The sequence below is a fragment of the Fusarium sambucinum genome, chromosome IV, assembly GCF_050947815.1.
Source record: "Fusarium sambucinum isolate potato_lamoka chromosome IV, whole genome shotgun sequence".
Classification (NCBI taxonomy): domain Eukaryota; kingdom Fungi; phylum Ascomycota; class Sordariomycetes; order Hypocreales; family Nectriaceae; genus Fusarium; species Fusarium sambucinum.
Window position 1 is genome coordinate 1871877 of NC_139291.1, and position 25816 is coordinate 1897692.

Consider the following 25816-nt stretch of genomic DNA (forward strand, 5'->3'; position numbering starts at 1 on the left):
AATAGGAACGCAGCAATTACACAGGCATTTTCAACATCAAGATGCTTGCGACAGGATTCTCAGCCAGAGACACGGCCTTCCACAGAGGAAATTGAACAAATTGTTAGGGATGCTAAGCAGAGATTTCGAGATACCCTCCCCAAAGGATATTTAAATGACGAAGAATATGCCGTCTACGAACGATTGTACGGAGCGCCATTGCGTGAGACAAGGCCCGAAGATGTCGGCATTCCAGAGCATGCCGATATGGAGCAAACTCCACGTCCAGAGAACGAGGGAACTCTCTTGCGAGAGCTCGATGATGGCGAGTTTGAAGAAATTACTTACGAGATCCCACCCGGTGAGAACGTGGGGGAGGAGGGCGAGACAGTACCAGAAGCCGACCTGGCAGATCCCGGAATGGAACAATTAGCACACCAGGCCCCAGGTTATGTCGATTTGGTTGCTAGGAGCCAGAGAGAGTACGATGCGTTGCAAAAGCTTTCAGAGGACTACAAGATTACACAAAAGCAGCAGAAAGAGGCTGAAGATAAGGCCGCCGCTGAGGAGGAGCTCGCTATGGAGCAATTGGAGGAGGAACAACCGTACTGGCCGGAGGAGCACGAGCGAGGCGAGCGACCAACCGGCGAAGCTGGCCGTTTCCATCCATTGTCCATTGAGGGCCGCTTCTACGACAGCCCTGTCGAAATTTCTTTGCCGAAGGATGAGCTGATCACGCCCATTCGTGACCTTTTACAGCGAACGCATATTGATCATGTCAAGAGCGCTGCTGAGAGTGCCTTTGGCGGCGCTGGCCTTCCTTTGTCCCCCGCGACACCCGAAGCCAAGAGGAATGGAAATATGCATGGCGTTGGTCTTCCAGCGGACCAGCGACACATGACCGAGATTGAGGGCGATGCTTTCCTTGCGGGATTCTTGCCACCGGCCTATGCCTCCGTCATGGCCACTCTCAGAGAAGTCCGGAAGCGAGTCGGAAGCGACTGGCTCCAGACCAAGCTCAAGAATGGCAGTGGCATTAGTGTCCTCGATGCAGGATCTGGTGGTGCGGGATTGGTCGCCTGGGACGAGATTGTTCGAGCAGAATGGGAATTGTTGAAGGAGAAGGGCGAAGTGAAGGGAAACAAGATACCAGGCAAACGTACAGTCATTATTGGTTCTGATCGTCTACGTCACCGCACCAAGACGTTCCTTGAGAACACGACTTTCCTTCCTAGACTTCCTGATTATGAACACTCAGGAGAGATGAAGGGCGAACGCCTGGATGCTGGAGACAAACCGCAGGCCCGAAAGAGCTACGATGTTATTGTCGCCTCGCATCTTTTCCTCAAGGAAGAACAGGATCACTACCGACAAGCCGTCCTCAACAACCTTTGGAACCTGTTGAACAAGGATGGTGGTATCTTGATTGTTCTCGAGAAGGCTCACCCTCGTGGATTCGAGGCCGTGGCTCACGTTCGTGACACAATCCTGAAGCAGTTCCTTCTTCCCCAGTCCGGAGAACCCGAGCTTCTCCCCGAAGACTTCAACCCTGCTTATGATCGCGAAAAGGAACCCGGATATGTCGTCGCTCCTTGCACCAACCAGGGTCTATGCCCCATGTATCAGACACCCGGCAAGAGCGTTGGCCGTAAGGATTACTGCCATTTCAGCCAGCGATTCGTTCGTCCTATGTTCTACACTCAAATGCTTGGAAACAGCTCCAACAACCAGGGTGAGGTTGAGTTTAGTTACGTCGCTATCAGACGAGGTGTTTCCAAGGAGAAGTCTATGACCGGAAAGGAAGCGACAAACCAGGCCTTTGAGGGATACGAAAACTCAGATGAGAAGCCCGGCATGCAGAGTCTTCCACGAGTGATTATGCCTCCTCTGAAGCGAAAGGGGCATGTCACACTTGACCTGTGCACGCCAGAGGGTAGGCTTGAGCGATGGACGGTCCCTAAGAGTTTTAGCAAGCTGGCGTACCACGATGCTCGTAAGTCACGATGGGGTGACCTTTGGGCTCTGGGTGCCAAGACACGAGTGCAGCGAACCGTCCGCGCTGGCAAGGGTCTTGATGACGGTGGCAAGCGCGCCGGACAGGGCAAGAAGCCCAGAAAGGTCGAGATTGTCATGGGCCCTGGTGGCATCAGCGCTAGTGAGAAGAATGCTCCTCGCGAGCGTCGTAGCAGGAACAAGCTGGACAAGAAGGGTCGTCTTCTCCAAGAGATTATGGAGGCGGAGGAAGAGGAGGAGAGAATGATCTCCAAGCAAATGGACGAGGAAGTCGAAGCCGAGCTGGAGGATGACGCTGAGGTTGAGAGAAGACGCCGACGTTGAAGATCGGATGTATTATTGATGTAAAATTAGATATTGTACAAAGGATGATAACGGGCCGGACATGATATGACATGAGGCGTTGGACATGACGATATATCTCAACACTGAACAATAAATGACTTTCGACGCAATTGGGTCTCGGATGAAGGATGTGAGCCATGCTTATGAAGAGGCAGCATCTCCGGCTATGTTTACATCGTCATGATACAGGATCTTCAGCTTCTTGAACCCTATCAAGGACCATCCGTTTCAACAACAAGAGCCACGCCCGGTTAGCTCAATCGGTAGAGCGTGAGACTCTTACGAGTACGCGATCTCAAGGTTGCGGGTTCGACCCCCGCATCGGGCTGTTCCTATAAAGTACGATTGCAAACAAGCGAGGCACTTCTTTTTTGCAATTTTGGGGGATTGGCTTGTTGGAAAGAGTGTGAAGGAAGCTGTGGTAAAGTACATCTGACCTGGGTAGGCACGGGCTTGTTCTTTTGCTGGGTTCAAGAATAGTAGATGTGTGAGGCTTGTGTTAAGTGAATGGGCAATGGAGATGTATTTCAGACTAGCTCATTACAATTACTCATAATACTACAAGCAATTGGTATTCTAGGATAATATTGTATGTTTCATAGTGGTTCGAGTTCTGAATCTATATGGTCATCATGATAACCCCATCATGACTACTGTTGACAAGGGTAGGATGGCACGGATGATGTGAACCATCACGTGTTTAAGATCAGATGGTTTTCTGGAAATTCGCATTTCCGATCAAAGAACCACAACCGCGGAATTCCATGGCACAAATTATCTCATCTACCAGAAATAACGTGCTTTATCGCAATTTTGACATCTCCGCTTGCGGCCCGCGGAAGTCGGCGATTGCGTTATCTCAAGTCACTTAAGTGCCCGCCGACAGGCCGATTAAGGAAGATGGCGTGAGTTTGAACCAATCATGTAACCTCTATTTGGAGTATCGAGGGGGAGGGGCAATGCAATGGGGTAACTTTTTTTTCCATGAGGGAAAGAGGGAACAAGGATTAGTTTGGATGCGGGAAAGAAAGGGTCTTTCTCTCTGCTAGTTCATTTCGACATGGGACCTCGTTTATAAGCCGGCCGAATCTCGCAATGGCGACATTGTGCTCGTCTTTTTGGTTGAGTCAAACACTGATCTTGTTCCTTTATTCTGTATAAGCAGATTCAAGTTTAATCAAGATGGATTCTACAATACCAACCTCACTTCTTACAGCGCTCAACTGCAGAGGCAACATCCACCTCGTTATCGGTACGAACCCACTCGCTGCGACTCGATGTGGTCAATCTCTAGGTTCTGGCGCACAGCCAATTCTTATTGCCCCCGAAGGCGCTGAGCTTCATTATGCTCTCCAGAAGAAAATAGACGATGGAAGTGTTAAATGGCACAAAAAGGAATTCCAAGATACTGATTTACTACGACTTGGCCGTGAGGAAGTCGATGGTGTGGTGGACGCTGTCTTTGTCACTTCAGCACCACGAAATGCTCATAGTAAGTTACTGAATAAAACTTATGTCAATGCATTTAATTAACAAACTTAATAGCCATTCACATCTCTGCTCTCTGCAAACGAAACCGTATCCCCGTTAACGTCGTCGACGCCCCTCAACTATGTACATTCTCCCTTCTCTCGACACACAGCGACGGCCCTCTCCAGATTGGTGTCACTACGAATGGTCGGGGCTGTAAGCTGGCCTCGAGAATTCGTCGCGACATTGCTGCTTCACTCCCTACCAACCTCGGAGCTGCCTGCACACGGCTCGGCGATGTTCGCCGTCGCATCCACACCGAAGACGCCCTGGTGGCTGAAGACGACCCCGCCTCCCCCGACGACTCTTTCGACCAGGATGCGCACTTCAACCGCCTTATTACTGAAGAAGATGCCAAGAACCGACGAGTGCGCTGGCTCAGCCAAGTCTGTGAATACTGGCCTCTTAAGCGTCTGGCTGCTATCACAGACGATGATGTAGAGACGGTTCTCAAGTCTTATCCCGGCAACGGACCCGATATCAAGCGTGATCCTGGCACTCCCGACAAGCGTGTTGGTACAATTATCCTGGCTGGTAGCGGACCTGGCCACCCTGATCTCCTCACACAAGCTACTCACAAGGCCATCAAGTCAGCTGATCTTATTCTTGCCGACAAGCTTGTGCCTTCTGGTGTCTTGGATCTTATTCCCCGCCGTACTCCTGTCCAGATTGCTCGCAAGTTCCCCGGAAATGCCGATCGCGCTCAAGAAGAGCTTCTTGAAATGGCTCTTGCTGGAGTTCAAGAGGGCAAGACTGTGTTGCGTCTCAAGCAGGGAGACCCCTATGTGTATGGCCGTGGTGGCGAAGAGGTTGCCTACTTCCGTCAGCACGGTTACGGAGATAGAGTGTCCGTTCTTCCCGGTGTCACCAGTGCTCTGAGTGCACCTCTTTTCGCTGCTATTCCTCCTACTCAGCGTGATATTGCCGATCAAATCCTCATCTGCACTGGTACAGGAAAGAAGGGCAAAGCACCTTCACCGCCCGAGTACGTGCCCAGTCGAACAGTGGTTTTCCTTATGGCTCTGCATCGTATTAACGGTTTGATCCGTGAGCTCACCACCCATGTTGAACTCGAACCTTTGGATCCGGTCAATGAAGAGGCTGCTTCAGCACAACCTCCTCCTCCCCCAGAGCCTACCCAAGTCTCTCCCACTACAGGCGAGAGCAAGAGAGTTCTGTGGCCGCGCAACACGCCTTGTGCTGTTATTGAGCGTGCTAGTTGCCCTGACCAGCGAGTTATCCGTACGACTCTCGAGCATGTCGCCGAGGCCATTGAGACAGAGGGCAGCCGCCCGCCAGGACTCTTGGTGGTAGGCCGATCCTGCGAAACCCTCTTCACTCCTGAGAAGGGACGAGCTTGGGTGACCGAGGAAGGCTTCAGGGGAATGGAAATAGAGAACTTTACAGCTGGCCTAGAAGCATTGCAAGTATAATTTCATGGTATTTGATACGGGCATTTACATGGGAGTTTGGGTTTGGGTAGACATAGCGATGATGCATGGCTGGAGTTGGATAGATTTTGCAACAATTTACTTTACCATTTAAATCGAGAAGATGAACAATCAGTTCTTGACTTGTCATTTTTTGCGACCGCCGTTGTGCCATTTATCTTTACCTCTGCCGTCTTGAAGTTTTATCAGCCAAGAAAAAAAGAGTCAGATTTTACACCTGCTGACCACAAATCGAAACTCTGTCAAAGTTCAAATGAAACGGAGGCGCCGAGTGTTCAGAAAAACAGAAGTAGTCTGGACAACAAATAGTTAAAAATGCAAAAAGATAGCTGATAGGCAATGAGAGACATGCTCCCGCCAGGGCTTGAACCTGAGACCTTCGCATCACTGAATATTCAGATTGAAGTATTAGTACGACGCTCTAACCAACTGAGCTACGGAAGCCAATCAGCTGTTGTTAAAGTTAGCTCTTCCAAATTGTTTCCAAGATTCCTTGACTGTGATATTTTGAAATCAACACATGGAAGTAGACAGTCTCCTCAAGCACCCTGTCTAGGTCAGCATAGAAAATCATTGATGACCCCTTCTTTTCACCTTCGAAATCATCTCGTGGGTATCTGCCATTAAGCCTTGTTAACAAAAGCCTGGGAGCTCTTGTTTCAGTAGCAGACGTGAGTTTAGGGAAGGTAGGAGATATCAATCGCGATCTTACTGATCAGCTTAACAAGTCGCTCTTCTGCTTGATTTACTTCGATAATATTGTGAATGAAGTGCGTGGGCAGAAGAAGGGTTGACTCCATCCGACTGCAACCGTGGTGAAGTAGAGGTAAACAATAGCGTGATATTTGAGCTGTTTCCAAAACACCACTAACAACCGACCCTTGATTCATTCCCATATTCGCCTGCGTTTTGCGTCTTTCTGTGCATAATTTCCATTCGCTTGACCTGTGGTTCCAATGTTCCCCTGGCCTGGCTGCCCGATCATGACAAGTGCGTTGTATTTCTCCTCGCCTAGTAAAGACTTCATGTAGTCGCGCCTTAACCCGCGGATACTGTGTGAAATCTGTTGGGCTTTTTGTTGCCAATCGCGCAATGACTTGTCATAGTGTGTTCCTAGTTTGGTCACCACCAATGTATGCGGCGATCTGTCTTTGATCGTTTGCAGTGAGTAGATTGGGTCCGTCAAGTGACGCTCGACATGTTGTCGCAAAACCTTAGTGGCCGGGAAATACCATATCTGCTGTTGCGGATTCTCGAGAAAAGCATTCAGTGACTGGCACGGGCTGCAATTAGGCAAAGATGGGCAGAACGCCTTTTCATGAGCCCATCCCATAAGTTGGACGGGCAGGGTTATGATCGGCTGATGGACAACATCTTGTAACGCAACCTCGAATAATTGATGAATAGCAGGTGCTGGAGGTACGTTGCTTGTCTCCAATACTATGACGAGGGGTTCAAGAAAATTGTTCATTAGGTGATAAACACTTAGTGATGACCAAATTTGCTTTTCCTCAACAAGCCTCTGGCAGCTTTGCTGCAACAACCCCAGTGCTTCCTGTCCAGCGCCATGGATGTAACTTTCCTTTATCATTCTGAGAAACTTCTTGTAAGTAGTCTGGTGGTCGAGGTCGTCATTATGAATGTTAATTGCGGGCTTGATGATAAAGTTGGTGTTGGGAAACCCCATCTGTCCTCCTTCTTGTACCAAGATGTCATTGCCGCAGAGGCTCAGCTGTCCTTTTCCATGTTCGATGATGCATTTATAGAGCTCTCTAGAATTTTTGAAAGGTCCAAAACGCCCTGCAGTGATACTGCGCAAGAAGGCCCAGATAAGAGATCGGTGGAAACGTGGCACGACTGTCGGAAGAAAGCTGATAAGTTGAGTCAGTTATTTGTGTCTCATATCACCACTTGAGGGTATCTGTAGCCATTTTACCTCTGCAACACCCACTCGCTATCCGCATTGCGTGTTATAAGAACACGGAGAAGGTAACTCTCATCCGATAAATTCCATATGGTTTGAGATGCCAGCTTTTTGTCGCCAATGGGAACTGCCCATGCCTTGAAACTCTCAACCAGGGGCTCATGTTTTGCAAAAGACTTGAAGATAGCACAAAAGGCATCAAATTCTGTGGCTATGTCAATAGCCTGGTCAAAATCTTTGAACCTAGAAATCAACATCAGCATAATAAATCTCAAGGCTATCCGCATTGAGCTTGACCTACCAGTAGTCCCAATCAATAGTATGTTCCTGGCCATCATTGTGTGCTCTGAGATGGCTTATAAGTTCGTCGCTGACAGCTTTTGCATACACATAATGAGGGGATCTATCACCAGTTGGCGCTCGGGGGCCTGGAGGCGCGTATGTAGCTTGAACGCAAGGACGGAACATGGCTATGATGTCAAGTTCTAATGCCCACTTCAATATGAGTCTGACAATTTGTTCTTGGGGTTCAGTGCTGCAACGCAGGACGTTGTCCACAAAACCTGCGGCCGCCTGCTTCGTATAGGCATCGTCTCGATTATTGGCAAGATCTTGGAGAACCATTTCGGTCAAGTGGTCATTTTGGGCTCTTTGAGCTGGAATAGTGAACCCAATAAACTGTTCGATATACTTCCGAAGCCGGTCCTTCAGTACAAGAACAACGACGGTTTTGTGGTAACGGAATGTAGGCGCCATGTTTTCGTTACCAGTATATTCGCCTTCATCTTCGCTGTCAGGATCCTCTTTATTGATGTTATACCCCAGGATTTCATTGTCATCAATAGTGAGATGTGAGGCAACCTGGACCCCCGAAGGAGTATATACATATGTGAGATTCGCGTATTCTTCTCCTTCCTCATCATAGTCACCATAGCCATCCCCTCCCATGCGGACATGGGTCGCATGTGCCAGCATGAAATAGAATCCAGCCTCGGAACATATCTTGTTTAAAGAGTAAGTGACACCCCGATCACGACCCTTCATATTTGCCAAAGATATGCTCGTTTGTGTGTAAAGATGACCAAGGGGATATATGATTCTGTCGGGCTGACAGCGCCGGGATTTCCACTTGTCTAATAAGGACCTTAGATGTTCAGTTTTGTCTCGGGCAGTAGAAGCCGAAATGAAGCCATTCCCGCGAATGAACAGTTTGTATGTAAGAACAAGTCGGTAACCAGATGTCAGTTCTGTAACCTCATGCGTCACATCCGAGAACCAAGAGATTGAGGTAAGGTCAAATTTGGAAGCGGGAGCAGTAGAAAAGCGTTTGACTTGGGACCCAAACGATAGGTGCACATCACCACCCTCATGCTGGGAAGGAAGACAGACGACGAGTGTTCCGACCATGCCCTGTTCCTTTTCGGAATCCTTATGCGGCTTGAAGAATGAACCAGGCTCATATAGCAGCAGTTTGTATGGCTTGGCAGAGACTTCATTTAAGCCAAGCCCGACGGCAGTATCCTGGACCATCTTATCAAAAAACTTGGACCATTCGGGGTTTCCTAGCTCGAATTTCGACGCATCGAGCTCCCATGTGTTGCGTACCGAAGTGTCCACGAGAGTCTTGTCGCCATGACCGAAAGGTGCCTGTCGGCACACACTCTTGATGGTCTGCGCATCGTCTTCTTTGAGTGGCAGAGGAATGAGATTACCACCCTCAATAGTGAGACCAGGATTCACAAACATGCTATAGTGGCAAGAGGTTGCGATATCACCTGTCGATTCAATTGAGTCGAGTGCCTTACGCAACGCGCGCTTATCATCTTTCGTGACAACAGATGATGAACTGGGGCCTCCATTTCCGTCTTCATCTTCTTCATCATCACTGATCTCTACCACTGCTGGTGGATAAGACATTGTGCTGTGTTGTCTTCTGTGTAAAGAATTCCTGGTTGATGGCCCGATGCTTCAAAAGAGTAAGTCGCGTTGGAGTAGATAGTCGCAGTCTCATATTTTTGAGTCGAGACGTGACGCGTCGGTAATCCTTGCACAGTATAAAAAGCAACGAGCAGCCACTGATGCACCCACCTAGAGGTATTCAGCAGAATGTCATCAAAATGTTGGGTCATCTTGACGTTGAATAAATAATATTATTGCAAGGCTGGTGGAAGGGAGCGCATAATAGTATACCTTAGTAGGTAGGTACACATGCTCATGTCTTGTCTTGGCTTGTATTGTTCATTCCAATTCGATGAGATAGTCGACGACCAACCATCCACTTTGTAGAAGAAAGGAGCCAGTGACATTCTAAATGCCTACTATAAGGTAAGAGGCATCTTTATTCTTAATCATGTATTTTCGTTTAATTGTCCATCAAGGTACTAAGTTCTTTTCATGTCGTAATCCTTTACAGGCTTAATTAGTCAAATAGGGTTGTTAAAGACACAACTTCATTCTAGACATGTACTGTCCTTTTGCTTCCCACCTCCATTTCCTCTCAAATCTCCAGTTTGTAGAAGCACGATAGAGGGTGTGAGCCCTTAATCTGAGCAAGTATTTGAGATTTCATCCCGGGTAGCTGACTCATCAGCCCCTCCTCGCTTTGCTCGGTAGTTTAAGCAGTTGTTCTGCTGTAAGCTAGACCTTCACCATGTTGATACACTTGCACTTCTCAGACCAAAAGATGTGCGCCCTATCGCAACGAGCCACAGAGGCTGTAGATGGGCTTGACCTCCCTTGGAGGTTCGCGCCAAGGGGAGACTATGATCCTGATTATAATCCAACTGGATTGATTTCCTTCGGTACAGCTGAAAATGTAACATCTTCCCTCTAATAGCCCGTTCAACATCGTGGGAACGCTAACCTTTACTAGGCCTTGGTGACGGATCAACTTAAGGAGTTCACAGACAAGAGTGTACGGGTTTAAACATCCCCCTCGAAACTTGAGAGATATATTTTAACTTGCACATTCAGGTCATCATTTCAAACGAGGACTTCTTATACCGTGGTAGTCATGCAGGTGGTTCTCGCTTCCCCAAAGCTCTAGCTGCCCACCTCAATGAATACTTAACTCCTAGCACCCCTATCACCCCAGATATGATCCGGTGTGTCGGTGCCGCTACTGCAATGCATGACATCCTTGCATGGGGAGTTGCGGACCCTGGTGACGGTGTATTGACCAGTAGACCCGTGTATGGCCGCTTCGAACTTGATTTTGGTAATAAATCTCAAGCAAGAGTTGTATACTCCAACAATAAGACCAAGGAGGCATTCCAGGACGATATCGTCGACCATTTCGAGGAGGCCTTGGTGAGGTCCAGAAAGGCCGGTATACATGTCAAGATGGTGCTGATTGTCAACCCTCATAACCCACTTGGTGAGAAATGCCTACCCTGCCTCTGATGATCTGATGTTTAACGATGACCAGGACGGTGTTATCCCAAGTCCACCCTGATCAAAATCATGCAGTTCTGCCAAAAGCATAGACTACATCTCCTAAGTGATGAGATCTATGCCTGTTCGGTTTTCAATAGTGATGAGCCTGCAGCCCCCTTTATCTCGATTCTGTCAATAGATTCCACGAGCCTCATTGACCCGAGCCTTCTCCACGTCACCTACGGACTCAGTAAGGATTTTGGCGCCGCTGGCCTTCGTCTTGGTGCCATTATCACTCGAAGCCAACCAGTCCTCCGAGCGATCGAGGCAGCCATGCGGTTTCACAACCCCTCCGGCGCGAGTCTAGCCATCGGAAGCGCCATGCTTGAGGACAGAGTGTGGTGCCGATCTTTTGTTGATTCCTCAAGATCGAAGCTCTTACAAGCCCATCGACATGTCACATCGCAGCTCAAGGCTATGGACATTAACTACCTACCTGGAAGCAATGCAGGTTTCTTCATCTGGATTGACCTATCTCCATACCTTCCATCTAGAATAGATGGCGAACTGAATCAGGAATTTGCTCTCGCTAAAAGGCTACGCGAGGCTGGCGTTTTTCTGCATCCTCGAGAAGAGCACTCGCTCGAACCGGGATGGTATCGGTTAGTATATACGCAAGACCCGAGAACCGTGACTGAAGGGCTACAGAGGTATGTTCCCTCTTTCATTTGCGGTTGAAACGCTAATAGTTCAGGATCAAAATGGCAATATCGTAGGCTGGACAGTGGGGAAAAGTGTCAACCGTACTCGCAGCTAGCAAAGTCAAGAAGAGGGAGGGATTTACGGATAGGGGGGCAAAGCAGTCAGCCGTCACACGTATAGTTATACGCGATTGCAACATTTGCATCAAGCTGGAAATCAATCTTCAGTTCAGATGATGATACACTGATAGCTTATTTTTGATGCGCTTTTGTATCCCTGCCGCCTACTGGCTAACGGCGTCCTCGAACTTCTTACCGGTCAACATAAGGAAAGCCTCTCGGTAGCGGTCTGATGTAGCCTGGGCAATATCCTGGGGAAGTTCGACACCCTCCTTGCCCTTGAGTCCTTCCTTGGTGAGCCAGTTTCGGATGAACTGCTTGTCGAAGCTGTCCTGGTCACGGCCAGGCATGTAGCCGGCTGCTGGCCAGAATCGAGAAGAATCAGGGGTCAGCACTTCATCGACGAGGTAGATGTTGCCCTCTTGATCCTTGGCAAACTCAAACTTGGTGTCAGCCAGAAGGATGCCGTGCTCTTCGGCGTACTTGGAGGCCTCGTCGTAGATCTTCAAGGACAGCTCCTTGACGCGGTCTGCAGTCTCGCGGTCGCCAACCTCTTTCCAAGCGTCGTCGGGGTGGATGTTCTCGTCATGCTCTCCGGCATCGGCCTTGGTGCTAGGTGTCCACAGGGGCTGCTTGAACTTTTGAGCCTCCTCCATACCAGGCTCGACGGTAATACCATGAACAGTGCCGTTTTTCTTGTACTCCTTGTAAGCGGAGCCAGTCAAATAGCCTCGCCTGTCAGTATGTTAGTGTCTTGATGCCCATACAGAGCACTAGCATTGTGCGCCATTTCGTGTCCAAGGAATGGGTTTGAGAGGGGCTTCTAATGCTGGAGGGAGACCGTACACGATGGATTCGATTTTGATGACAGAGAGCTTCTTGACGACCATGGATCTGTTCTTGATAATCTGAGCCTCCTCGGCACTAACACCCTCAGGGACATCGAGGCTAATGAAATGGGTGCGCAGGTCAGGAATGCGCTCCGTCAAGACCTGGAACCAGTGTGCCGAAAGGAGGGTCAAGATCTTTCCCTTGTCGGGAATTGCGTTCTTGAGAACAGCATCGTAGGCCGAGACTCGATCAGAGGCCACGAAGAGAAGCGTGTTCTTGTCAGGAAGCTCGAAAAGATCGCGCACTTTGCCGGAGGCAATCTTTTGAAAGCTTGGCAGGGAGATTTCCGTTAGACCCGACATGGTAGCGGTATGTGATAAATCCTAGTCAATCGACTCTAGTAGATATTTGTATTGGAAATAAAGTCGGACTGATTATCGCCAGAAACGAGTCAGTCACACAGCGTGGGAGGGAAAGAAAGATTGAAAGTGACGGAACGAGCGAGTGAGGAGAAAAATTTAGCCGATCACTCGATGCAGCGTGCAAAAGTTTCTCCACTGAGTCACAAATTCCATCGCGGTTTCGGCGTAAGAGGCTGACCAAAGTTGGAAATGAGAAATCATGTCTTTTACATTTGACGTCTTCTCCAAGTAAACACGGGATTACACGACCTCGTCTTGCATGATGACAGGGGCTTTGAAATGAGTCGTGTACAGTGCTTTACAGTTTATGAGACACTAATTGCACGGTCCTTTGAGCCTCCACTGCCACAACCTCAAATATTGCATATATGTGCATGTCAATGTCCTTTATAAAGCCTTTCTTTACTACCAAAGACTATCAAGACAGCTTGTTTCTTTTTCCATTAGAACCATGTCGCCCAGGAGTCAGACAATGATAAACATGGTGTTTGGATGCTTAGAAACCTACCATTGATCAAACACTACAGTAGATAGATATTCACATTAAACTAACATCATATCGGAGTATAACATCAAGAAATAAATGATCGGAAAAATACAACAGCTATAAAATGTGCTTACCTCTTCACCACGATTCATTCGTGGTATCACAACGGCCAGGAAGTGGCACTAAACAACGGTCCAGACCAATCTATCTATGACTCTCGCGGCGGTATTACACATTAGTATCAATGACATCCCTGCTCCTACCGAACTATGGAGATTTAAGAACGTTACCCGTTTCTAAAGTCCCATCAATGTGAAGTCTATGTGGGTATGGATACCTGTGTCTATAGATCGACGCGGAAAGATGACCACGATGCTCATATATGAGAGACGATGGTTTCCTCGATCTATTACCATAGTCTGCAGGAGGCAGATCGGGACTTTGTCGGCAACCAGCTGGGCACGGGCATCCATTCTGCATGCATGTATATACCTGAAGTCTGTATAGGTGGTTCGTGAACTAACTAACCTAGTAGATAGCTACTAGTACATGTACACTTTAGAGGATTGTGCTGGTAGCCCTGGTTGTTCTACACGATTTAAAAAATGACTGGCCAGCGAATTGTTACCAGCCAAACAATGAGCCGGCAACACAAACACTTGAGCTTTAAATAGCGGACGGAATAAATCAAATGAAGATCATGGGGATTCCGTTTAATTGGAGGGGCAAAAAAAAGTGCTGGAGTTGTTGATATTTAATGTTATTCCCCCTGCTTGGCCCACGTAAGAATTACATCAGTTCTTTGTCAGGACGCACTGACGTTACGTTGCGCTCTTATCGAAACCGTTCTTGTCGGTACTCGTAGTCTAGATAAGTACTGCAGGCGTTTAAATAAACTTTTTGGGCTTAATTTATTCAATGTAAGACTATTTGTTGAATTATATACCTACCTAGTGTCTATACTTGGTGATATATGTCGTAGTCATTCCACCTGTACGTTTTTACTATACCAATATCACGTGCGTGATATAAGGCAGGCACGAATACAGGCTTGAACTGTGTTTCCTGCCTCTGGACCTACTGTCCTTAATAGCTTTTAGGAACAACTGGCAGAGAATCACGTTTCAACGCTGATAGGATTTCAATGGCAGTACATCCGTTGCGACGTTCAAGATCCAATAGCTCGACTATTTCCACCTATCATAGCTCTCGGGTCTCTTCCTGAGTATATGATATGCGGAAACCTTTTGCCGAATTCCTTAGGATAATCCTTGTGGTCATTATCAGGCCTGGACCTGGTGTTTTTCTGGGGTTAGTATAGGCATTGAAGGCGAGATGAGATGCTGGTGACTACTCAAGCGTATATTGTCGAATCACATGCCCATGACCGTATCTTCTAGTCCAAAGATCGAGCCCTCACTGTGGATCGTCGTCAAGGTCACACTGATGCACATCAAGCATCCTGGCAACCAAAGAAATGGGCACAACGATCGGGAGTTTTAAACCCGCGTCTATTCACGCCGATATGGCAATGCGACATTGAGCGACTCAGAAGTAAAAAAACTCGTCGTCAGTGTAACCTCAGCCCAGTAGCCTACCTACCTACACATGAATAGAAGACACCTTCATTTCCCGAGCCTAGCTAGCTGGACCTTGAAGTTGATGCGATTACTCATCACCACGATTGGTATGCTGTATTCAGACTTCGCTCCAACCCTCCCTGGCATGCTAGATAGCTATGCATCATGCTGTAGTGGAGTGGTTCGAAAACAGTGATGTGGCGGGAGCCTGCTAGCCTTTGGCTATGAAATACACGTCTTATTTCCAGGGAAGTCATCCGTTTGGATGTATGGATTTGCGCCCCTTGCATGGGAGTTGCAAACCTCCCGAGCCCGGTAGTTGTTCTCAACATCCCTGACAAGTACCTATGCACACAGTAAGTAGATGGCAATCATCATGAACAAGGCAGTTTAGCTTAGCCCTACAAGCATAACGACATGACTCGCACGTGTCCACAAGGGTCCACTGGCTGTACCAAGAAAATTTGTACGCCATATTTGGAAAGGGTGCGATCCGCATCACCAGTCGTGGTTAGATGCCTATACGGATAGACACGAGTGGCTTGGGTCCAAGATTACTTTGCGACACGAAAAACCTGGATTGGATTTGATGGCCTGGGCAAGCGAAAAAGCCTCGCATGAAAGTCTGGTCACCAGATGTTGGCATGTAGGCAGTACAAACCCATCAGCGAGTCAATACCAGCCTTAGCACGAGACTAGATCGACAACAGCCGTTCCCATGTGGAACCCTGATCCAAACGCCATTTTCTAGGTATCGAAGACTTCAGTTGTCGATTCAACAATCTCGGAACTCGCGTTTTGCATCTGTCGGGACTATTCCGATAATGTTTTGTCGGTGTGTTTGGCAAGCTTGACCGCAGTGGATCAGCTAAGACCAAAGGTGGATAATGCTGCTGCTGGCCGCCCTTCAATGGATGAATGAATGAATGGTTAAGAGTGGAAAAGGAATAGTACAGCTTCCTCCAGCAGCACGTCTGTAATCTCCAGTCAGATTTCAGGATCAGGCTCTTTGAGTCTTGGCAAGGAGGAATCATTGAGATTAAACATGATGATCTGTATGGCAGAGGACGGGCCAGCCATGCCTCCTTCTTGTCATGAACAGAGAAACGACCCGTCAGATTCTGAACCTGTTGACTCTTCTAGTGTACTCCATACAAACAACTGATGTCTGAACGAGGCTAAAATAGTTACCCCTTGTGTTTGATATATATTGGATACTCTCTGACCAAGGAATTTTCGATAGATGGGTCCCCATGCGTGTATTTGTTTGTCTCACACCAAGAGGAAACTCATCTAAGTAAGTAACTCGGCGTCCTCTTCAGACTAAGGACCTCGAAGCAGTGGTCATGAAAGAATAAAACCGGCCCCTCCCGTCATCCCTGTTCCTAGCATTGTTTAGCCGCTATAGTCGGGGTCTCGTTCTCTGTCCAATCACAAATGGTTCGACATGTAACTGCCATTGCATGTCTTGGACTCTATCGGTCTCGCCTTCCAAAATGTTGAAGAGAATGGCAATGGGAGCGCATATACGGGTACAATATTAGCTTAGCTCAACTTGGGCCCTTTGACTAGTGCCTGCCTTAATTACTGTATATTCTCAGGTCCCTGAGGCCTTGTGGACTCATGCCAACTTCTCAACAAGGACTGACTGCCAATCGTTTAGTAAATTATGCCAGCGTGATTGGTCAATCGTCACGCCACCTAGTCCCACAGGCCTTGAGGATCTGAGGAGATGTTCCTTCCTGCCTAGGTAGTAGGTATGCTACTACTAGTACGAGGTCGGCACGCATATCATTACCTAGACTTCCGCTCCCGTCTTCCATCGTTTCTTAATCAACATTTTGAGTTTGCGCCGTCTTTCTCTCCCCATATCTGCAGCACGATATTTTCAAGGGTTTGAATGGCAAGGACTATGCCAACCCCAATAGCTCACTCACTTACACTGCGGTTAGCAGCCTAGACGCCCTATCTTGCCCTGTCCTGTCCCCAGAGGATATTTTGCCAAGATCAGCTTTATCAAACTCGCTGTGATGCCCGCTCGTCGTGCTCGTTCCAAACCGCCTCTGTTTGCTTCCTGCCATTCTTTCTGGCGTCCCACGCCGACCTTGCTGTGTTTCGAACCAAAGCTCGAGACCCTCCTTTCTTCAAGCAAATTCAACAAGGAGTGACCAACTAACATCACATGCGAGCACCCACAACCACGAAAGTACCGAACTGAGGAGGAGTTTAATCCATTCTTCAATCAAGTCGCATTTTGCTGAAATCCTGCACGGTATCACTGCCAGCCTTGTTCATTAACCACCTACCTACACAGGTAATCTACCTACTTTCAAAGCCCATCATTTTATGAGCCAATGGCCTTATCCCAGCTTCTCTGAAGCATACACAGTCAACAAGTTATCGGTCCTTCCTCTTCTTTCGCATACAGACAACTGTGCAACAAGACCTTGTTGGTACCTGCTTAAAACGGCAGGAACGCCCTGGCTTGTCGAGCGGGCTGGACCGTACCGACGGTATCAACACCCGACATCCGGCAGTCAATAAGCCGCTCCGTTACTACATCATCTGCCGTCCACTTTCGATATATTGTACAGCCTGAAACCAAAACAGTCTAGCCTCTATTCAAGGAATAAGGACCAGTCCTACGACCAACGGAATTCGACCATTACAGGACCGAAACTCGTCACTGGCGTTCACAATACGTGCACCTTGACCTTCGACTGCTCTTCAACTTCCTATTGCAGCGAGCTTCCTTATCAAAGCGCAAAAATCCCAAACAAGTCATACGCATATATACCGGAGTGGCTTCCACTGTTGGCAGAGTAGCACGACGGCGGCTGGGCGTATGGCTGACGCTGAGTCTTCTGCTCTGGCCGTCAAACGACGAGCCCCGATTGCTTGTCGAAGGTGAAAAATTGCGTCCATCCGTTAACCTCTATTTTCTAATAGTTCATTATAGATGCCGACGAATGAGGAGTAAATGTGTTCATGATCGTGCGCAGCCCCCGTGCAAAGCCTGTGCCGAAGCCGGATATGGTGCTGATGAATGGTAACTGTACCTGCCCGTTCCTTCACAACTTAAGCTGACGTTCTGTCCCCTAGCACGTTTCTTGAACGGGGCCAACCGGACCATGACCGTGATTTTCGTCACCCCCGTGTCCGGGCAGACAAGTCAAGCAGAAGAGACCCAGCCAAAGCACGGCGTGATATGCTTGACGCTCCTGTAAAGCCTTTAAACAAACCGAACAGTGAATGGGAACGTCTACCTCCGATACCCGAAATTATCGATGGCATAAATCGATTCACTCGATACTACTTTCAACTTGGCTTTATCCCCAAAGAGCAATTTCCCAGACGCCTGAACCAAGATCATCAATCCGTCAGCGTTTTTCTCGTGGTCAGCATCCTCAGTATTTCGGCACGTTTCAGCCCTCTTCTCGTGACTCGCTATGGCTCTGGTATAAAAGCAGCTGAATATTTCATGGAGCGCGCAGCGGCAATTGCACCCAGTGAGATCTTTGCGGCGAAGTACACGTTGGAAAGTTGTCAAGCATTTTACCTGCTCAGTATCGCACAACAAGGCAGTGGACTCAGAAACGAAAGTCATGTATGTACCAGATACGAGATGTAGAATGTGTCCATTGCTGATCGACAGATGAATATGGGCATCGCTCTGCGGATGGCATCCGCGTTGCGTCTGCACTTGGAAGAAACATACGACATCTCAGATCCAACGGCCGAGACCAGGATTCGTGGAGAGTCTGCTCGTCGCACTCTGGTAAGTTATTCAGATCACAATAATAGCCAGTAATCCTGCTGAACAGTATTTCCAGTGGATGCTTCATAGTCAGGACCAATTGCACTCAGGGCCTCACTCGCCCATTTCCCTTTCTGCGTCGGATATTACTGCTCTCCTCCCCTGTAATGAGGATGAGTTTGATACAGGGCGGGAGCCCCCTTCACGAGCTGCTCTTGAGGGCTCTCCACCTGCTATCAGCAATCCAGCGCTTACATGTGATCCGAACCGGTCGCTCTTTGCATCACTCATTCAGGCGCATAGTTTATGGGGTATTATTACCCGGCGTGCTGTCAGCTTTACCCGGAGCTCTTATCCATGGGAGCCAGAAAGCAAATTTGCAACTGTCTCGAGAAAGCTTGATATCTGGGAAAGTAGCCTACCTCAGGATCATCGATGGAACGAGTATATATATAGCGAGCACAAAGCCAAAGGACAGGAACTGGTGAGTTTCTTCATGTATTACAGGCCGAAATATTAACTTTTCAGGCATATCTCGGAGTGACCATGGTCCCGCGCCTTTGCAATATCGTTCTTCGACGCCCATACTTGGCAGAGTAAGACTGCACTCTGCCCTGCTCTGACATGGCTAACTCTTGCAGCATCTTGACATTTTCTGCTGAATACAAACAGAGGCCGGATGCTTTCACCAAGATTGCGTACGAACTCTTCTCTAACGTCCGTAGCCTTTATGTACAAATCGACGCCCAATTCACAGGGCGTTCCTCGGAGGAAAGTGTTGGTGCCCAGATGGCGGTATTTTGTGTCTACACATGTGGTCTCCTTTCCGTATACCTTTGTTGTTATCCAAACAGTAAGCACATTTACCTTCGTACTGGCGCATTGAACACTAATCTCGACCAGTTTGCCCAGATCCCAACATTAGCCGCGACGGGCATATGATGTACCAGCGAACCCTAACCATCTTGTCAGAATGCAAAGAAGTCTGGCCCCTTGCATCTCGTTGGGCAGATGCCCTGGAGCGCTTTGCTCAGGATCCTACAAGCTCTCTTACATCAGAAACCGGGATGGCGGACGGTAGAGATCCCGTTCCTCACCCAGTGATCGGCCTTGCTGCTGCTACTACTCCCGCATCATCTGGCACATCACCAGCATCGTCCATATACAGCCGACAGGCAAGTTCTATAGAACAAGGACCCCCCACTCTACACTCTCCGTCTCCGCATGGTATTCCAGCTACTCTATCAGCGACTCATATTCTACCATCCCATTTTCCTACACCTCAAATCCAGCAACAGCCTCAAATACATCAGATCCCGATTCACCAACATCACCAACCACCAGCTCCAACGATGTCGCAACACCAGGCATTTATTCCTCATCAACTTCAGCCACAACTGTATATGGGTTCTAACGAGATGGCCAACCTTGGCATGGTGATGGGAACATTCGACCAGAGCGCCATGCAAGGCTATGCTATGTCACAACAATGCAATGCTCCATTGGCTTCCACTATCCCAACAGTCGCGGCTATTCCACCAGTCCCGCTCAGCGCTCCTGCGGATGGCTATGAGAATGAACTGAACTTTTATTCTTACGGATCTCACGACTGGGTACAATCGAGCAACGTTTTTGACGACTACGACTAGCATCCCTCTCTTAACACCAAAAATCTTACTAAGAACATGTCGCAAATCAATGCGGAATACAAATCGACTCATGATTTAACAATATATCTGAGCGATATCTTACTTTGGCGTATGCCATTTGTTCCTTTTTGTTTCATTTGGAGCAAGAACGAGGCTTGATATAGAAGGTGGTTATCAATTCAAGTATAGAAAATATTTTGCATTTATCTCGTTACAAAAAGCAAGAGCAAAGATATTGTATATAAAAGTGACAACATCGCATCACGTATCTGCGGTTTTGATGATTTTGCAATAGTACCATACCGATGGAATAATAAAGTACAAAATTGCCATCAACTCTCTAGGTTGGTTCCAGATCTTAACAGCTAAAATGGTTGGCACTACAAGAAATTCGGTTCCTTTCTATTCTTTATGCACATTACTGATTGCCTGACAGACATCTGCTCATTACATCACGATTTCACAATAAGGAACAGGTCATTGAGAATCCAATTGGGGGCCAACGATTGCTTTGACTATCGACGGCTACAGACGAGCTCACTTGATACTCTAGTCCGGAAAAATCGTTTCGACATGTCTTTTCGCTTATCTCTAAAAGTCTCCTACACACTCCGAGTTTTCAAACCACTCCTCAAGAATTTCACCGAGTTCCACGAGAGTGGATTGTCCGAGTACGCCGTCTTCAACCTTCCCTAACACTTGAAAGGGAATCCAAGACAGACTCCATGGGCCGAAACAACCAATTTGCAAGAGCACAACAAAAAATAGAGTAATAAACCGGCCGCCTTGACTCCCCTATCCTCTACATGAGTTTTGAATCGCCGCCGCTTTCCATCCTTGCAGGGCATACATGACTTCTCTATTCCTTCGTTGCATCTGAATAAAAAACAAAAGGGTGCATTTTGCAATGTGTAGTGAGGTGTAGTGATGTGATAAAGGGGTTGTGAATACATCGTGTAGCGATGTGTGTTGGGTGAAGCGTCATGATGGGGTATTTAAATTACTGTAGTGTCGTATGGGGTCTATATACATGCAAGGGTCATGGGGATCGTGCTATGATGGGGGGAGGGGGAAAGGGAATATCGTTGTTTCAGGCGGCAATTGTGCGCCTCGAGGTTAGGCATCTCTTGTGCCAGACTAGTTGGCCATAACAGCCTGGGAACCACCAAGCTGGCGCTTGACCTGTTCGCGGGCCCAGCGAGCTGTCTCGATAGTACGGGGCTGGAACTCTCGGTTGGTCTTGGTCTCCTTGATCATAGCAGTGACCCAGTCTTGACGGAAAGCATCAACCAGCTCGCCGTTGGGGTAAGCATCCGCAAGGTCACTGTTCATGTTAGCCTTGTTTCAATGAAGATAATAGCATACGGTAACTTACCCAATAACACCCATGGAAGCTCGCATCAACGATTCGCTTCGGTTCATGTCGCCGGCAATGAGGTTGAGGACGTTGAAGATGACAGGTACATATTGCTGGAGAGCTTGGGCTGTGAGATGTTAGTACTAACTACAAATCAGAAGATCGGGAGGAACTTACTCTTCTGGCTGACCTTCATGGCGCCAATAATGCCACCCCATGCGTCCATGATACCCTCGCGGAGGGAGACTACATAATCAAACATCTCATAGGGACCCTCAGGAGAAGCGGTGACAGTGGAGGCCTGTTCCAGAACCTGGGCAACAACGGACAGGTAGGTCTCGAAGTGGCCACCAATAGCGCCAGCAATGTCGCCAAAGCATTGAAGAATGGCGGGCTTGAACTGGTTGGCAAGAGCGGTACTCTGTGGCTGGTTAGATGTGTCAGATCCATAGACAGGGGGGATACATACCCTCAAGTTGTTGAGGAGGTAGTTCATGAAGTTGTCGCAGTAAGGCTGGCTGCGCTCGCCGAGGGATCGAGTGATATCACTGACCAGGCCAATAGCCATGGAGCAGAGACTGGGCTCTTCCTGGTTTCCGAGGGCATTGTACAAGAAGGGAGCAAAGGCGTCCATATACTTGACGAAGTCCTCCTCCATAGCAGTCGAAAGGGCACTGATGGTAGCGAAGACAGCGTCAGGAACACTTGACTTTCCGCCAACACTGTTGAGGATCGAGAGAAGGATCTGCATAATGCGGTCACCCTGGGGAATGATCTCCTTGTCAAGTCGAGAGATGATAGCCTGGAGAACACTGCACAGACTGTTTTGCATCTCCTCGAGGGTCATCTTATCCTCAACGCTAACAACCTGGCTCTGTAGGGGCACAGTCTCTTCAAGTCGCTTAATGATAACGTCAGAGAGGGAAGCAATGGGTTGTAAACTCTCAGTAGCGGCGTTCTGGACAAAAACGTTGAGGACCTCGTAAGAAGCAGTTCGCACTGATGTCTCGGCATCCTGGCGGGCAGTCACGTCAAGCAAAGAGCTGACAGCATTGTTAAAGTGAGGAGTGATGGCGTTGGAAGAAGCGCCGAAATCGCCGGCGAATCGCTCAGCCAAGTTCATGAGAGCCCAACAGCATGATGGCGCCATCTTGGCACTGCTGAGAAGACCCTTGAACAGAGACTCGATCAACGTGGGCAGTTGAGCCTGGGGGTCAATGGCCTCAGAGCAGGCCTCTGTGACTCTGCCAAGAGCGTAGGCAGTCGAATCCTTGACGTGCAGAGACTGGTCCTCCATCATGGTGATCAGGATAGGCAGCGCCTGCTTCACAATAGGGTCCAAGACCTTCTCGTCGGGACCTTCCATGATAGCGCCAAAGGCGGAAACAGCGGCATCTCGGTTGTGCCAGTCGTCGTGGCGTAGGTTAGCCTCGACAAATGACAGCACAGGGCTGATGATGGTAGCACCAACGGCCTGGGCGTACAGCTGCAGGCACTGGTAGGCGGCACGAGACAGGTTGTACTCGTCGTCGGTGGCGTCCTCGTCCTGCTTGGTGAGGAGAAGCAGGAGGACTGGTACGACCTCGTTCGCAGCGACGCGGGCAAAGTTGTAGAAAGGACGCATTTGATCGGAACTCTCGACCTGTGCGTTGTCATCCTCAATAGAGATCTCCTCTTCGCAAACAGTGCTCCAGAACTCGACGGCCAACTTGGCGACATCCTCGTCATCAGACTTCATGCCAAGAATGGTGAGGCCAAACAAAGCCTTCTCCATGTAGAATCGCATGTTCTCGTAGTAGAGGGCCATGATTCGGTTCAGGCAGCCAAAGGCACCCTGCTGTATCCTTGTGTCGTCGGCCTGTGTGGCCTCGCAGACAACCTGCATAATGTAGTTGCGCTCGCCCTCGTGTTTGAAGTTGTTACCGACGAATTCGAGTGAGTCACCGAGAGCGGTAATAGCAGCCAGTCGGACCTCAATGTTAGTCTCCTCCTTCCGGGCTCCCTGCACGACAGCGGTCAAGATAGCGTTCGAGTGTGTTACCAAGGCCATGCGCAGTTCTGAGTCTTGGCTTTCGCAGATGTAGCCGATGGTGGTCAAAGAAGACTGCTTCTGGTGGTCGGCACCTTCGCTGACATTCTTGACGAGGTAAGGTAGCAGGTCGCTCCATTGGCCACGGGGCAACTCGATGGCGGCGATAGAAGAAATGACCTGGGCGGCAGCAGTACCAGCCTGGGTATTGGAGGAGCTCAGAGTCTGGAGGGTAAGCTCCTTGACTCGGTTCTTGGTCTCGTCATCTGTTTGCTGCAACCACTTTGCTTGCAATTCTTGGTGACGAGCAAAATCTCGGGTTGTGAAGGCGTTCTTGAGGGCGATACCGGCGGCGGCTCGGATGGAGCCATCGGCGGAGTCGTTTGCTAGCTCTTGTACGAGGGTTGCGAGGTATAGGGGCTAGATGAATCGTCAGCCTGTGTTCGAAAAAAGCAAGGGAGAATCAGGGGTGGCATACAAAGTTGCTCTCGGCAGCTTGGGTGAGCTGCTGCTCGGCAGCATTTCGCAGGTTCGCATCTGTTGGAGGTCAGCCTAGATTCGTCTCGACGGGGAGCAAGCAGAGAATCCATCAGCGGGGGAAGGAAAAACTCACCAGGCGAAAGCGAATTTGCGAGCACTTGGTTTATCTCTGAGCTCGACATTTTGGCTAGTTTAGGAGCGTCTCGTCATGCGGTTTCGGCAAGTTTCAGTAGTGATTATCGAGGCGCAAACGGGCGTAAAGGCGGGAGAATGAAGAATAAGAAAGGAAAAGATAGAGCCTTGAGGTCGTTAGGCGAACGTGTCGATAAGTTTAGATGGAAGAGAGAACTGTTTGGATGGAGGCGGAGAGGCGGGGGTTTTTTCCACGACGGGGGCTCAGTCCAAGAGAGGAAAAGAACGGGTATGAGGGTCGAACGAGCTTGGCGGGCCAAACAACGGGACGGGGCGTCTTGTTTGGTTCGATTTGGTGCCTGGCTTTTTTGGCGAGACGTTTGATAAGTACCAAGGGGTTTAAAAAAACAAAAGGGGTTTTAATTTGTTGGAAGAGGAGAGGTATTTTTCTTTGATTTAATGTTTAAAGTGCAGGATAATGAGAAGAAGAAAAGACAATCTCTTTGACCTCGAGGCAATCACTAGGTACCTAGTAGCAGGTTTCGCTCGCGCCTGCGAAATTCGCTACCGCCACTTGCTAAGGTTGAGTAGAGCACTGTGCAGCACTGTGTTGTGGTGATCAAACAGGCCTACAATACCTGTATTGTCTTGTCTAGGTAGGTAGCCCGGTTGTTTAGACTGACTTGATGCAATAGGGCTTGCCTACAGAGTATCTATAGAGGGCTTCTTGCTAGGATCTATTCAGGGCAAGACGAGAGATTCTCTTTATCCAACATTGATTCACTGTAGCTTCTGCTCTGACCATTATTCTATACACAGAGGTGGACACTTACCGTCTCGCTGCAGAATGCAGCTGGCCAGTTCCGTAGCCTCTGGCATAGGAAAACATCTTGACTCATAAACTCAAATTGCACCTATGAGAATGATCCTTTGTTCTTTCTCGTCCATGCCATTCGTCTATCTTGATTCCAAGCTTGATAGCCCTGTCTGTTCAGGCACCTGACCTGTTTACTGCACGAACCTACACACCTCCGCTATGAACGCATACATAGTCTCTGTTATGGTAGTGGAAGAATCTCGCTTAATCTGTTGCCGCACTGTATCCTTCACAGTGCCCCGCGGTGCTGGGAAATTGACACATGGAGGCGTACAGTGTAGAGTTGGTGTAGAGTCAGTGCCGGTGCCTGAGCCTGAGCCTGATTTCGGTACGTGAGTACCTGCCTTTCTTCCAGCCTCATGTACCTGCCTGCCCTGTCCCGTTCACATGAAAAGGCAACAACGCAAAGGCCATCAATCATTTGTGATTAGAGAAGCTAACGACGGTTAGAATTTGATATCCAGGCGTAACACAAACTTGGCCCTTGAACAATAAAAAACAGCGCTGAGACTAATGGCATTCATTTCATGTCTGAAATTATTACACATGTCTAGCTAACACAGCAACCCCCTTTCCTTCACTTCATTTTTTCTCTGTTTGTGTTGATTCTTTCAAAAAGTAAATAGGTCCACCCTTCCATGGCAACCAAGGCTGCCTATGGATAACTCATTTACGTATCCTCATGTCCCAGTGGACGCCTTTTGGGCCGCTATCAAATTGGAGTTTGAAGCTGACTTGTCAGATTGAGGGCCCCTTGTTCGCTTCGTCTTGATTTTA

General features: G+C 48.6%; 7 protein-coding genes across 7 annotated transcripts; 4 read left to right on the forward strand and 3 right to left on the reverse strand.

The window, feature by feature from the left end:
- Positions 1-246: 246 nt before the first annotated feature.
- On the forward strand, positions 247-2316 carry FSST1_000655 (mitochondrial small ribosomal subunit Rsm22-domain-containing protein; the record flags this gene model as incomplete). Its single annotated transcript, XM_083232924.1, has 1 exon — positions 247-2316. The coding sequence occupies one exon, from the start codon at positions 247-249 to the stop codon at positions 2314-2316; it is 2070 nt and encodes a 689-aa protein (XP_083090837.1).
- Positions 2317-3519: 1203 nt separating this feature from the next.
- On the forward strand, positions 3520-5300 carry FSST1_000656 (uroporphyrinogen-III C-methyltransferase; the record flags this gene model as incomplete). The annotated part of the gene is made up of 2 exons (XM_083232935.1): positions 3520-3829; positions 3883-5300. The coding sequence occupies 2 exons, from the start codon at positions 3520-3522 to the stop codon at positions 5298-5300; spliced, it is 1728 nt and encodes a 575-aa protein (XP_083090838.1).
- Positions 5301-6204: 904 nt separating this feature from the next.
- Positions 6205-9159, reverse strand: FSST1_000657 (uncharacterized protein; the record flags this gene model as incomplete). The annotated part of the gene is made up of 3 exons (XM_083232946.1): positions 6205-7090; positions 7255-7485; positions 7544-9159. The coding sequence occupies 3 exons, from the start codon at positions 9157-9159 to the stop codon at positions 6205-6207; spliced, it is 2733 nt and encodes a 910-aa protein (XP_083090839.1).
- Positions 9160-9892: 733 nt separating this feature from the next.
- Positions 9893-11355, forward strand: FSST1_000658 (pyridoxal phosphate-dependent transferase; the record flags this gene model as incomplete). Its single annotated transcript, XM_083232957.1, has 4 exons — positions 9893-10057; positions 10115-10156; positions 10216-10618; positions 10670-11355. 4 exons carry the CDS (start codon positions 9893-9895, stop codon positions 11353-11355), a joined length of 1296 nt encoding a protein of 431 aa, XP_083090840.1.
- A 247-nt stretch (positions 11356-11602) lies between these two features.
- FSST1_000659 (phosphoribosylaminoimidazolesuccinocarboxamide synthase) lies at positions 11603-12631 on the reverse strand (the record flags this gene model as incomplete). The annotated part of the gene is made up of 2 exons (XM_083232968.1): positions 11603-12173; positions 12285-12631. 2 exons carry the CDS (start codon positions 12629-12631, stop codon positions 11603-11605), a joined length of 918 nt encoding a protein of 305 aa, XP_083090841.1.
- Positions 12632-17104: 4473 nt separating this feature from the next.
- Positions 17105-20164, forward strand: FSST1_000660 (Zn(II)2Cys6 transcription factor; the record flags this gene model as incomplete). The annotated part of the gene is made up of 10 exons (XM_083232979.1): positions 17105-17271; positions 17353-17538; positions 17585-17665; positions 17718-17807; positions 17861-18365; positions 18414-18536; positions 18592-18999; positions 19044-19111; positions 19157-19368; positions 19419-20164. 10 exons carry the CDS (start codon positions 17105-17107, stop codon positions 20162-20164), a joined length of 2586 nt encoding a protein of 861 aa, XP_083090842.1.
- A 1137-nt stretch (positions 20165-21301) lies between these two features.
- Positions 21302-24212, reverse strand: FSST1_000661 (karyopherin beta; the record flags this gene model as incomplete). Its single annotated transcript, XM_083232989.1, has 6 exons — positions 21302-21488; positions 21540-21648; positions 21699-21942; positions 21991-23970; positions 24029-24087; positions 24164-24212. The coding sequence occupies 6 exons, from the start codon at positions 24210-24212 to the stop codon at positions 21302-21304; spliced, it is 2628 nt and encodes an 875-aa protein (XP_083090843.1).
- Positions 24213-25816: the final 1604 nt, after the last annotated feature.